General features: G+C 36.2%; 1 protein-coding gene across 2 annotated transcripts in view; it reads right to left on the bottom strand.

Annotated features, from left to right (window-relative positions):
- Nucleotides 1-4,198: 4,198 nt before the first annotated feature.
- Nucleotides 4,199-14,773, bottom strand: part of golga3 (golgin A3) — a 32,127-nt gene continuing 21,552 nt past the window's right edge. For both annotated transcript variants that reach the window (XM_039771464.1, XM_039771465.1), the window contains 10 exons: nt 13,217-13,433; nt 12,983-13,126; nt 12,629-12,826; nt 12,336-12,452; nt 10,326-10,465; nt 9,799-9,931; nt 8,414-8,536; nt 7,998-8,162; nt 7,524-7,687; nt 4,199-6,688 (listed from right to left, as the gene is read on the bottom strand). In XM_039771464.1, coding sequence (XP_039627398.1) covers nt 6,454-6,688; nt 7,524-7,687; nt 7,998-8,162; nt 8,414-8,536; nt 9,799-9,931; nt 10,326-10,465; nt 12,336-12,452; nt 12,629-12,826; nt 12,983-13,126; nt 13,217-13,433 — 1,636 coding nt within the window. In that variant the 3' untranslated portion in view covers nt 4,199-6,453. The remainder of the gene's footprint in view (nt 6,689-7,523; nt 7,688-7,997; nt 8,163-8,413; nt 8,537-9,798; nt 9,932-10,325; nt 10,466-12,335; nt 12,453-12,628; nt 12,827-12,982; nt 13,127-13,216; nt 13,434-14,773) is intronic.

The following is a 14,773-nucleotide window of genomic DNA, read 5'->3' as shown; positions in this document are numbered from 1 at the left end:
AGGCAGCTCCTATTTAAGTGATTTCTTGATTGAAACAGGTGTGGCAGTAATCAGGCCTGGGGTGGCTACGGAAATTGAACTCAGGGGTGATACACCACAGTTAGGTTATTTTTAACAAAGGGGCAATTACTTTTTCACACAGGGCCATGTAGGTTTGGATTTTTTTTCTCCCTAAATAATAAAAACCATCATTTAAAAACTGCATTTTGTGTTTACTTGTGTTATATTTGACTAATGGTTAAATGTGTTTGATGATCAGAAACATTTTGTGTGACAAACATGCAAAAGAATAAGAAATCAGGAAGGGGGCAAATAGTTTTTCACACCACTGTATTTAGTGTATCTCACACTATTTAATTAAAACATTAATGCTGTCAAAACAAAACAATGCATTAACAAATACACATATATTACTTATTCATTTGCCATTTTGTTACATGTCACTGTTTCACTTCACAAGAGTATTCACAGGTCCTGTTGCATGTGTGATGTGTTTTAGTTGGTGAGATGACTGGCACTGCATGGAGTCAACAAGAGAAGTGTATGGTGGAGTGTAGCCACTTAGGTTCGCTCTTATGGAGTCATTTAAATGTTCATCTGTCAGTCTTGTTCTGAACTTTGATTTCATGATATTCATGTCAGAAAAGGCATATTCACAGAGGTATGTAGACCCAAAGCAGACCTTTTCAAAACTGCTTGGTGAAGATTCTTATAGTTATCTGGCTCTACTAGGCTCCAGAAATGCTGAGAATGCTGTTGAGACTTTAACTGCACATTATTTTGAAGGTTTACTAATATACAGTATAATACTGTATATAAAATCCAATTTCTGTCTGTATGTCTGTCTGCTTTTCACGAGAGAACTACTTAACAGATTTAGATCGTTTTTTTTTCCATATTTTGCTTGAACATTCCGGTTGATTTTGCGACTTCTTTCATTTCGCTGTGTATCACAGTTCGCTTGCGGTACCGATTTATTTGCGCGAATCCGAGTGAGACGCAACTGACGGAGGTTGCGGGGTCCTTCTCCCTTACGCTGAAGCCTTGGGGCGGATACCTTACCCCCGCTTAGCTAGCGATCGAGAGAACTTCTTAAAGGATTTAGTTAGTTTTTTTTTTTTCTATAATTTGCTTGAACATTCCGGTTGATTTTGCGATTTCCCTTATTGCGCTAAGAATCAGAGTTCGCTTGCTGTACGGATTAATTTGCACAAATCCCAGAGACACGTAGCAGACCGAGGACAGGGGCCTTCCTCTCTCACTTGCTAGTTTCGGAGGCGTGCTCCTGAACTCCGCTTGAACAACTGAATTCAGCTTTGTTTGATATTTAAAATGAGGTGTTACTTAGGTCTTAATGAGTTTGGGAGTCCGGATATTTTAAGTGTATGCCATATTGAAAAAATAGATTGCAATTCAGATTGTGGATCGTGATTTTGTGTTAAAAGGATCGTAATATGATTTTTTGAAAAGATCACCCACCCTTAATTTGACTAATCAAGTTTTCAAATTAATGTAGGATTCATTAACCCTTTGGCGAGCTCCATGGAAAAGGGTTGCGAGCTACCGGCAGCTCGCGAGCGATGTGTTGGAGACACTTATAGACTATTAAAAAAAACAAAGGATACGATTTAACACTATTTATGAACAAAAAACGTCCACAAAACAATGTAATAATAAAATTAAAAACTAAAAAAACAGCAATGATGCAATACACATAAATAATGTAAGCTACAAAGTTGCGGAAAAGGGTCAGTTTCATTAATGAGTTAACCAGTTAAACTCGCAATGTCATCAGTCACATTCTTTAAAGTCGGAAGGTCAATCCCCCTTTAGTACCGGCAATCATTCTGAGAACTCAGCTGGAGACCGCGAGATCCAAGAAGCCAACGTGCTGGTCTAAATGCTGTTTTGTGGGCAGACATGAACGCTTTGAATAATCTTAGCAACCAACAATTAAATAGGAAAATTTTGGCTCCAAAAAAGTGAAATATTGACGATGTTTGGTTTGATGCAGGGCGAACTTGAAAAAGGAACACACCCCGAATATTGCCCCCCGTCTCACTGTTCAGCTTCTGACAGCCCTTCGTTTTTACGCCATCGGTGGATTCCAGCAGACCTTTGTTGATGTACATGACCTCAGCAAGGCTGCCCTATCCAAATCTATGCATGCATTATTTTAGATGGGTGTTGCTCCATGCATCAGCTACATGCAGTTTCCAGCAGGATAGGTTACTTTCCATGACGCAAACATTGTTTTTCATGCCATTGCACGTACACTAGATATATAAAGTATACACACCCCTGTCAAAATTGCAGATTTGTTATATGCGCTCTTTACCTATGTCGTTCTTTATTCACCATGATGACTAATGAAAAAATCACCCCAGATCATCGGCGTTCTACTCCCCCAAATTAGAATTGATCCTTAGCTTTCAACTAACCCAAAGAAAGAGTGACTCTCTTTCAGGTCTCCAAAGGGAACGAACTGTCAGTATTTAATTCCCCAAAGAGCGAGGTGTGAAAAATGCAGCTAGTTTTGTAGGAAGATGTAACCTCCGGTAATTGAATCAAAATTGCTTCCACTTATAGTACCGGTGTTTGCTTCTTCGAACTTTATTCTGGAATGCCGGTGGGGTTGCAAATGGCATTCTGCATCCTTTTTAAATCTCCGGTCTTAAGAGACCTTTTTTGACACTAAATGCCTATCAAAACATGCAATGCCAACTTTGTCCTACGTTGTCAATGAATTCACTCGTTCAAAAACCATGAGCTTGTTTCTTTTATTACTATACTGTGTCAATCCGTGCTGTAAAAAGCCCCGGGTCCAAGAAACTATTGAAATCGTCAGAAAAAAACTGAAATGTACAGATGTCAGGTAACTGAAAGGAATTACTCGGGGCATCTCTCTCCTTGGGAGGATTCGTTTTGACGTGCTCGCCTCGCTTGTGCAATAGTGGCGGGAGGAAAAGTAAAAGGGATACCGCTTTGCTGATGTTAGTGGCATAGCGACTTTGTCTTTCTTCTGAGGATTCGTTTTGCAGACATGCTGGTCTCACTTGTTATTAAAGGCTAAGCGAGTTTTCTGTTTCATCGGAGGCGGAGCCCTTACCCCGACTCCACCTCTCAATTTTGGGCCAGACAGACACACACACTTCCACGCGTAGGCGTTTATAAGATCACCAGAAACAGTAACTATTTGTGCATTAATAATTGGATTGTGACATTTCAATCCGTTCTGTTATATGTTCTGGCATTTTCTTAAGTATTTTTGATATTGTGTGTACAGAAGATCTGAGGCTTTTATTAAAAATACAATGCAGTGTAATCAGTTCCTTTCAGATTTATTGCTATATGTACAAATTACAACGAAACTTCTATGTGCTCTTTTCACTATGGTGCCACTCGCTGTACGTCTCACTTTGTGTGTAAAAGGACTACACAGATTGTGGCTGGAGGGCTCGGTGGTTGGCTTGACATTGTTATAACTTCACGGCCACAGCATAAAACGAGCAAAAAACGTATCGTTAAAATAGGACCAAGATTCTATGATAAAATGCCTACTTCTACTTTCCTTCCATTGTCATAAAAATGCCTCATAAATGCATAAAAAAGGCATCTTTTTAAATCAAAACCTTTGCCAGTTCAAAGGGGGTGTATTTGGTACGTTCTAAGGCTTTTTCTATGACATATGTATTGCTAGGTGCCCCAAAGCTACAAGAACAGTCAGGTATTTTTTAAAATTTATACAACAATTCATTTTAGAACACCATTTTATGTGGCAAATATATACCATTATTTAAAAAAAGATAACGCTGACTTGAAAAATGCCAAACGTATTCTTTAAAACTGGTCTTTATTTGCCAAGTAGGAACAGTCATGCTAATCACATGGAAGATCTTAAGTAATAAGTAAATAGGATATTTTTTATTAGGAGAGAACAAATTATTGGAGATTTTCTGGCCTGGATTTAGGTTAAAGGACTGGCCAAACATTAATTGCACACTTTTTTAATGGGCAACTATATTATTGAGGTGAGCAGTCTTACGACACGAAGGCACAACCTAACCAGACAGATGTGTTTAAAATGTAAGCATACTGATACAGGGAAGTTTTATATTAAAGAAAAATATAAATCACATATCCAATATAATTACCTGTTTACAGTTAGTAGTACAAAATATAGAAGACACCTGTGAAGTCCATTTCTAAAAATAGTTTATTGCACAAAACCGCAGGAATTTGCAGATAACACAAGCTTTCAGCTTGTTAAACTGTACAAGGAGTTTTAAGCATCAAGGAAGATTTGTGATGTAAAATTAATAAAACAGCATCAGTTCAATTGGGTTATAGTAAATGCATTTCATTTTTTTTTCCTTTCGGAGCAATTTACTCATACTCAAGACCCTGTCAGTTTGAAAAGTGATGTTTTTGGTACTTTAAATTTCTAATATAAGATGAGAACCAGCAACATGTATTTGCATGACACTTACACTTGGCTGTTCTATGAGGATACATTAAGGTCTATTCCAAATGTACTTTTTGCTAAATACATTGCCTGTTACTGATAGACAATTCAGTAGTAAAATACTTCAGATGCAGTTCATAGAGTCATGACCAATGTATCCAAACACAGCAATAAATCAGTTTTGTCTTGACAACTTGTGTCAAAAACATACAAATGGTTAGATTCATTTGCATTATCTGAAACATACGAGACAGCTGGAATGCTCACTTGATATCCATTTCAAACTAGTCTGCACTTTTAGTGGCACTTAATGTATATTTAGCACATGAGAGAGACTAAATGGATCCAATTAAATAACTACAAATGTTATAAACATTCCGTTAAGGCAGACTGCTTGGTTGATAATTGTCAAGCTTATGAATAAACATATAATGCCATTTAGATATTTACAGAGGAACTCAGGCTTAATGTTAGTTACTGTAGGCCACTTGGGATGCCAGAATGGTGAAATTCATTTGACAGAGAACTCTTGGGAAAAGCATTAATGTAATAAGAGCTAAGCTGGCAACCTGCAATGGAGAGTCATGAAATGAAGGCACCATTCTCACAAGAAGGGCACTGTTATCATTTTTGGTCTCTTTATAATTCAAGACCCTCCATGCAAACTGATGCACATTTCAGTTGAAAGCTAGGCTTCAAAGTACAACATAGCAGCCTTGTTATAGGTATTACACATCATGTTTTGGAAGTGTCAGAGAAGTAAGAGCAGTTTGTAACTTAAATGCCGAGTCATTCTTTAAAAAAACGAGAAAATGAAAAAGCCGTCTATGGTATATGGACATTAAATTTGTGGCTGTCCATTGTTCTGAGCTCTAACAAACTGAGCTTGTTACATACAGCCTTTGGTTTGCTGCATATAATAATGTTCAAATATCTTTCTTTTAAAGAAATGTTACAGAGGTGACATCATAAGTACAATTAAAAAAATACTAATGACATAACAGAATACAGTTATACTTTCCTTTTTTGATATGCATGTTCCATAAACAACCCAACTTCCTCCCATACCCAGAATGGCAATACAAATATCATGATTTAACATGTTCTCAATTACCTTTTAATATCACCTTAACACATACAAAATAAAATCTTATCCTTTTGAAACATTCATTGCAATAAATTAAAAAGGTACCCTTAGTGAAACAGTTTAGTAGTTTAACACTTTCATACTCCAAGTTGTATGGACAAATACATCCCCAAGTAAAAAAAAAAACAGTTCTTCAACTTAAAATACAATGAATACAAGTGTCCTTGCATCCACACAAGCAAAGCATTTTTTTTAATCACTTTTCCTATATATATTTTTCCTGACTGATATATTATTTTTCAAATAAATGGTATTTTCTGTACATACTTATAAGTAAATATAAAATGAGTAACAACATCTCAGCAAACAGGCTTTAAAGTGGCAGATATTTGGGATTCTGTGCGATTCCATGTTTGTAAAACAAAGTAAAAAAAAAATGCACAAAAACAAGTAAATAACTTAAAAAAATTATAATCAAATGACAAAGAAAGGGATGTAAGAAGAAAAAAAAAAAATCGAGAGACCCAGCTCAATATGTTGATTTAGGAGACAGAAGGAGAAAACATGCTGTTATAAATTAAATATATTCTTCTTCATATCATTTGCCAATTAAATTCCTAAACTTGCACCAACAGCTGTTTATACATAAGGTGCTGCAGTTTTGTTTTGTGGGTCTTACATTGAGTATTATATTGCTCATTATGAACAAACAAAACCATTGCAGATTATAGATTAATAACACAATAAAATTGGGGTATTATTAATGTTATTTTATATTCGCTTCAGAAAAAGCAGCCACCAAAACAGAACTGACCACTTATCCCTATAAACCCAGATGTTAAAACAAATACATTTATTATTACTGATCCTTGTCTTCCTTTTGATGCCCACATTAGAGTGACTAAGGAGACTCGCTTGAGGGGAGCATGGGAATATTTTCCAAGTCATCTGCTACTGTGCTCCCACTGGGATCAATCGTCACTGGCTTGCTTTTACTCAGTTTAGTTTCCGATTGTGTACCATTGTTACTTGTCAGTTCTGTTAGCTCTCCTTCAGTGCTATTCGAGGTGCATATGGACTGATGAACTGTAACTGTGTGTTCCTCCATTTGTTTCTGCAGACTGTCCATCTCCTGCCTGTTTGGTACAAAAAATATACATAAGGAGTGGTCTATTACAATATAAAGAAGAAAAAACTTCAGTTATCCATGTTCCAATTCCAGGGAAAAACCTAACAATTTTTATTTCACCTCTGTTGTTCTTACATCATATATTATTCCAGATAATCAGATTAACTTTAATTTTTAACATACTTAACTGTTTTAGTATGAAACTCAGTTTATACCTAAATCAAAATTTTATTCTCAATCCAACATTACCAAAATCAAGGAGCACGGGTCAGATCTGGCCCCTGGATCTTTTAAAAGTGGTCTGGTTCATTAATATTTTAAACATGTTACGTACGGCCTGTGATAACCATTTGTTTTCTCAAAGACCTTCATTTTCATATGTAGATTGTTGCCATATATAATTTATCTGGATTACACTTATGTTTGGTATTAAAATGCATCTTTAATGTCCATGTGTGTTTATTTGCACAGAATAGTTTACTATAACTAACCTGTAGTTTTAAAGGAAACTGGCTACTTGTAATGGCCCAATAAGAAAAAGTGAAAAAAGCTAAAATGCCACACTGCCATAGAGAACTTTAGTGTTTTAGGAAAATGCCCAAGATGAGACAGTCTCATGAAGCACCTGGTAGCTCAAATATAATTTGACTACAAGGATAAGCATAAATGTGATAACCTATTTTAAGATATTCCTACTTAACTATACTAAAGATGTGCTTTGGCTGATCAAAATGTAACTTATTGGTACATAGCCAGTAAAGGAAATATTTGACTTAAACAATCTAGTATGTAAAGTTCAATTTAAGAAAATAAGAAAAGAAAGAAACAAAAAAGTAACATACTTGAGCTGTCGCAGACAGTTATGAAGGTTATTCAGAGGCTCTTTACTAACTGTTGTTGATGGTTTCAGGAGCTCTTCAAGAAGAGAGGCTGGAACTGGACAGTCAGGAATTTTTACTGGTGTCACTGGATTTGATGCATTGGTTTCACTCTTATATTCTACTCTCTATAAAAGCAGAAATGTTACTTAGTAGTTAGTATGTTACTTAGCATGTTAAGTAACATACTGAAGAAACTGGCAAGTATACCAAAATCTGAAATCAATATAGTATATGTTAAGTAGGAAGACATGTATCATTTGAATAGTTAATCTTTTTTTGCACCTGTTATTCTAGATATTTATTTTCAGAATCATATATTACTTGTGTTATTCAATAAAATACAGAAACCACAACCAGCTCCATTTGCATGTTCCGATCAACTCAACAGTATACATCCCAGTTACACTTATTATGAAAAGCTAAATTTTAACATACCCTTCTGCTGCGACTCTGTTTCAGATCCAGTTTTAGCTGCTGGTTCTGCTGTAACAGTGTTTTCATAGTGTTTCTTAGCTCTGCAACCTTGGCCTGCAGCATGAACTTGTCCTTTCTAGTGCCACTCAACTCCTCCTGGACTAGTTCTAGTTCAGCTTTAATACTCTACAAGAGAGTAAACCATTATGAATGATTTAATGGTGAAACAGAGATGTGTAATAAAGGGACTTGGATAACAACAAAATAATCCAAGATAATCAGATGATGAATCTCCTTGTTAAAAACACTCTCAACAGAATACACTTATTTCAACACTGTCCATAAGACATATGAAGTTTTCTGAAAAGCTGCAGCCTCTGTAAATGCTTCAAAGAACTTGATACTGCATGCTGTTTTTGTTCTAGTAAGTTACACACCTGCAGTGCACCCTTCAGGCTTTCGAGTTCTCTTAAGTTGCGCTGCTCTGTCAATTCAAGCTGTTGTTTCTGTGCTTCTATTTCTCGTTGCTTCTGCTCCACTGCCCATTTCAAATCTTCAACCTAATAAGTGAAAGAAAATAAAAGAGCTGGATAAATGACAGTTGAACAAAGACGAAGTAAGACCACACATAACATATTTATGAAACAATGTCTTAAATACTGAATTTATTACAATAATTTTTCATATTCCAGTAATCACTCTTTTACGACTTTTAGCGCCAAGTACAATTTTATCTCACACTCCCATGTTTTTTTAACTTCTGATAATCACCCATATCATCTGTGGCTGTGTAGGACAAGGCAGACTGCTGAATTTGCAAAACAGTTATGTGCATGAAAAGCTAAAGCTGTAGCTTTGCATCTGAAAAAGAAGGTGGTAGGATTCAACATGCACTGATGCACTTTGCTCATTGCACTATAAAGTGAATTACTTAAAAAGCATACATTTAACTGAAACTGTAGCACATCACTTACATATTATTTTACAATATAGCAAAAGTGCAAGTTACACAATGTATTCTTCCATCAACAAAAGTACTTCCTGGCTGTGACAATCAATGTTTTTAACTAAGACAATGGAAAACTAAAATTTCTTTGGAAATAAACAGAAAACTGTATAAGCTTACTGTATCTGCAGTAGATGACAGCCACTGGATTTATTCTTATAAGGAAAGGATGTGATTATGTGCACAAAAAAACTGGACAGCACTTTAATGTGTTATTGTTACGAACATTTAAATTGTGTATCCTATTGTTAATCTACACAACAAATTATGTGAAGGCAGTATATGCAGAAAAAAATATTTAAAAAAGCAGTTTATTAAAACATGTGCTTTTCTTTGTGTCTTAAGTGCCAAAATACAATTCAGAGTTATGTTGTTGTTGTAAGTATAGCATAGCTTATTTAACGTAAGATGAAGTATATAAAAACAAAATAAAAAGATATTAGGACTTGGTACACTGAACATAGAATTTAAGTAATGCCATAATCAAAACATTACATAACAGTCTTAAAACACACATAATCCAATTCAGTGTTGCTAGGGCTGGAGCCTGGGCAGATTTAGAATCACTAATTAACCTTGAAATTGTGAGTAAAGGGAGACAGATACAAACAAGAAGAACGTGCCACCTCCAGAGAGACAACAACCGAGTGTGATGGTGATGCAAATGACAGTGCCACACTATTGATGAAACACATGTCATTTCATTTTACAGCAGTTTATTTTTTCTTGTTTTCTTTAGATAGTTGGATTTAATGTGCATCTCTTCTCTGAGTACCTGATTGGTCAGTGAACAAGATACACTGATAATTCTCATACCTCCTGATTTGTCACAGGCTGTTTACTAAGCTGCTTCTCCAGCTGCTTCTGTAAGAGCTGCAATTGTAAGTGTGCATCTGCCAGCTCTTGCTGAAACTGCAGTACTTCATTTGAATGCTTTTTGTCCTGTGCCCTGAAACAGTAAACACAAGATACATAATATTTAAATAACGATCAATGGCCGCAGCTCAAACAATTTCTCCTTTTATACATTCACTCAGTCTCTACGTTGATTTTCCTTCATGTAGTTTGTATTATTAATGTGCTTAATTATGGTATCCTACTAAATACAAAAATACAGAAAGGACAGAGCTTCTAAAGAAGTAGAATCATACAGGAAATGTTTCATTCTCCTGAGAGTACAGTTTCTGAATACTGTACAAAGAAAAATGCCAGATTGAAAAAAGTGGATTTTTGTTGTTACCATTTTGCTTTCTTCAGCCACATACTATAAACACAAACTTTATCTAACCATTGTGAAGTACAGCAAATCAATAAAATGTTTAAAAAGGAGAGTGTTCACTTACTGAAGTTTTTCAGCTTCTAGTTTTAGGGCAGTGAAGATCTGTTCCTTGGCCTGCAAGTCCTTCTTAACTTCAGATAGCTCCAAAGCTGCTGCCCTGTAATGGCGTCTGTTATGTGCTGCTTCTGCCTTTGCTGCAGCCACCTTGGACAAAGAAAAATGCCGAATATACAATCAACTTCAAAAAACAAAAACAAACAAAAAACAGATTTCAAGCTGAATTGTAAGCAACTGCCAAAGGAGTACCAAGTATGTGCTTAATAATTCTTCCATATCCCTCGCTAATTAATATACAGTATATTTACACAACCTTGACAAAAAATAACTGCATTCAGAAGTTTTTGAGCAGCTCCCGTGTAATCATTACTAAGCAGAACAGTTAGCTGCAACTACTTAGTAGCAGCAAAATATTAACTAACTCACATGAAGACAGGAAGCCTGCATGAAGCTTTGTTGAATATCTGGGGTACAGTTTAAATTAAAACAATAAGTTGGTTTGTTTGAAGTGTGTATCTTAGTGGGTCACCAGTCAGTACAATGTGCCCAGCCTTTTTTTTATTGCTTTACAGACATATTTACCTTTAGTAAGTAGAGGTGTAAAAAATATTGACATACTTGCATTACAGTATTATGTTTTGTGATACTGTATCGATTCTCAAAAACGTTGTATTGATTTTTAATTACTAGATTGCATGCCAAGATTCATGACACACAGCAGCTCATTTTGTACTGTGTTTAAACCCTTGAATGTTAGATAGCAGTGTTATAATCTGTCTTCCACTAACATAACAATCTAAACTGACATAGGAAGTTGTGTAAAGGCACACCACTAACGTTAGCATTAGCAAACCTAGCTGAATAACATTACCACCAATGGCTGAATCCAGAAGAGTCAGACCAGTTCCCGCAGCATACAGAGCGGAAGTGTGGGCTCAGTTTGGTTTCCACAATGAACAAGGCACTATGGAGAATGGCAAGAGCAATGTCGTCTGCAAAATGTGTCATGCTAAAATCAAATAATAGGGAAAGCAATGATTCTGACAGCACACTTAGCAAGACTCTATTCTGATGTACAGACAGGGGAGCAGCAAACAGCAAACATTAAACAAAAAGATTCAGTGTTGCAGAGAATGGAGACTTCTGAAATATGGTGAATACAATGGAGCCTCATTACAACATACCTGCCTAACAACACAACACTGACATCACTGTGCCCATGTTGCATGGGGTGGTGGGGGGGCGGGGGTAAAAATGAGGGTACTAGAATTTCTCAGCTCAGTTGAGAGTTGCTTTGAGATGCAATGCTTGGACATCAATGGCCATTGAATCATATTTAACAATAACAGCTTATCACATAAAGGATAAGTGGAAGCTGGACTCCTATGTGCCACATAAAAGAGTGATGTATGACAGCCACTCAGTAGAGAATATCACAGCATTACTAAAGGAGAATGTTAATGAATGACGACTGGAGGTAAAAGAGCCTGTCACTGAACCAGACAATGCACCCAATGTCAATTTGCAGTCATGATACATGTATGAATCTCGCCTCTCAGAAAGCATTACCAACAGTGGATCAACTACTCAGCAGGATCAGATGCGATAGAACTTTTTCCAGAAGCAGCACCATAGACATCCACCAGTTAAAACACAAACAAGACCTGCTTCAGCTACTAAAACACAGGTTAACCACAGACACTGTCACAAGGGGCAAGAGCTCTTATGACATCATAGAAAGATTTTTATAACAACCACCAGCCACCTGTGCAGCACTCTTTTCAAGAGACCCAGAAAGAGTCAAAAAAATATATATATATATATATCTCTGTTTAATGTGTGATTAGCTAATACTCAGGGATTTTCTATATTAGGTTATATAGCATTCTAAATGAGCTCAAACATTAGCATGGACTAATGTTTTGTACACTGGGTAAGAGTGTGTCTTCTTAGTCTATAAAAACATTAGGATGTTTTGGGCTAAGTCCACATTCCTTAGTTCTTATTAAGAGCATACCTGTTGCTTGAGGTCATTAACATTGGCTTTTTCTTTTTCTAATGCTGCTTGCAATGTGTGTATGAGTTGTTTCATCTGCTGATCCTCCTCCTCTTTTCTTTTTAAAACAGCCTGAACCTGTAAATGGAAGGCTATATGTGACGATTGAGATTATGCAAATAGTGGGATAAATTAAATCACAATAGTTGTCAAGTTTGTTAAAATCATTTTGACAGAAAAACAATTTGTATAAAAGTTGATATTTAACAGACATTAATATTAAGACAGTAAAAACATTTTTTTTAATTAATCACCTGCATATTAAGCTGAACCAAGTCTGCCTCTCGTTTAGCCAGTGCCGTTTCCAAAATGCTGGTATGTTCCCGTAATGAGGCATGAGACTGCCCCAGCCCAGCAAGCTTTCCTCTCTCATGCTCTAACTCTAGAGACAACTTTTTGTTTATATCTTCCAGCCGCCTGATTCTCTTCCGGAAGTTACGCGATTCCTGGAGCTTAATAAAGGAAGGAATATGAAAATGAGAGGGGATGGATTGAGGGGCAATTAGATCACTACTTGGTGTTTATTTTACACTTCAATTAAAAGTGCTGGAGTGTTACATGTCATGGTCGGATGTGCTCGTAATGTACCGTTTCTAAAAAAGTACTACCTCATCTTCTAGTTCCAGAACTTTCTCTCTATACTCTTCAAGTTCTTGACTAGTCAAAGAGATCACTTCCTGTAGTTCCTTTTCCAACAAGGCCTTGCTGTGATTGGCTGCCTGCAGATCCATTTGCAGAGTGTCTATTTTATTCTACATATGAAAGGGACAAAATCAAGGTTACAGTGGTGACTTCTACATTATAGTAGTTCCCAAGCAATAGTCCTGCATTCCCTTGTTTACCTGGAGAACCTCATTATTGCCTCCATCAGTGACCTGGGCTTTTAACTTGTTTAGCTCTGCTTCTGTGGTTTCCTTGGCTGTTAGAGCTTCTTGTAGCCGTCGACTCAAAATACTTACTGCATTTTCATAGGCTTTATGCTTGGCTTTCATTTCCTTCTGGGCACTAGTTAGATCAGTTCCCAGCTTCTTCATTCTTACCTTTTGCTCAGAAATGGCTCTGTAAGAACATTTTTAGTAGCCTATGTTACTATCAACAGACAAAGAGCAATCAAGTTCAAATTCTAAAGACAAATGAAACTATTTAAATGTAAGGAAAGTAACCAGTCAGAAGAACAAACAAAATTTACATAACATTTTAATCCTAGGAAAAAAAACATTTAAACTGACTATATTTTTTCATTTTTAGAATAAGTTCTTACAATGGTTGAGTTTACAATAAGGAATGTCTACAACTAAATTCTGGAAAATATAAAGGGCCTTCTTTACACAAATGACATTTCTTTCTTCCTCTTGTCCCACCAAAGTATCAGAGAACCATGAGATAGAACAGGGGTGCCCAACTCCGGTCCTGGAGGGCAAAAGTGGCTTCAGGTTTAGTGACCTGTTTTTGCATCTAATTAACTTCTTTTGAGTTAATTTTAATTGACTTGATTTTTAAGAAATGTTTCCCTGAATTTCTTCATCATTCCTCTGAATTGCTTTATTTCTTTCCTTAAATGGCACCCAAACAGAAACGAAATGTGAAGTGAGTGAGCCAACAGAAGACCAACTAAGTCAGGGCCACAAACTCCAACCAATTTCACTTAAACCAGTTGCTTAATGAGGCACTGAGTCTTGTCGTTAATTAAACCCGTTCTTTCATTCCATGGCTTGTTGCTGTTCTCATTGTGCAATAGCAGACATTTCCAAAATTGTGGATTTTCTCTTTTCCAAGAGCAGATCAGCATTCCTGAGACCTTCACCTTTCTTTATTTTCAGATATTGTATGATGGACACAGTTTGCTGGTCCTGTTTTGGCTCATTTTGTATCTCACTATTGTTTGGCTGCTAATTAAGGAAAAAGAAACAATTGAGGAGTCTGAGTTTTCAAGAGCAAGTCCATTAAAATGAATTCAAAAGAAGTTAAATTAGCAGAAAAAACAGGCCACTAATTAAGAAAAGGTTTAGAATGAAAACCTACAGCCACTGCGGCCCTCCAGGACTGGAGTTGGGCACCCCTGAGACAGAGTATACATTTCGTACTTGCATCCAAGGCCAAAAAATAAATAAAGTGTGTGCCTTAACCAAATGTATACAACTATAAACTATAACATCATGCCTAGTTCCTTCCCAAAATACACATTCTTTTGGAAATGAAGTGCTTATCCATACATATTCCATTTAAATGGTGTACAAGTTGACCGAGATCTTTAAAAAAATATTTAGAAGGGAAAAAAGTAGCATTGTTCTGCACCAACTAATGAAAAAATTTGTGTCCAACATATGCCTTTCTGTACATAAATACAAATATACACATGCATCTACAATATGAGTAGAAATGCAAGATACCAGGTAATA

Source organism: Polypterus senegalus, chromosome 12 (assembly GCF_016835505.1).
Source record: "Polypterus senegalus isolate Bchr_013 chromosome 12, ASM1683550v1, whole genome shotgun sequence".
NCBI classification, from domain to species: domain Eukaryota; kingdom Metazoa; phylum Chordata; class Cladistia; order Polypteriformes; family Polypteridae; genus Polypterus; species Polypterus senegalus.
This window is presented reverse-complemented; position numbering and strand designations above follow the sequence as displayed.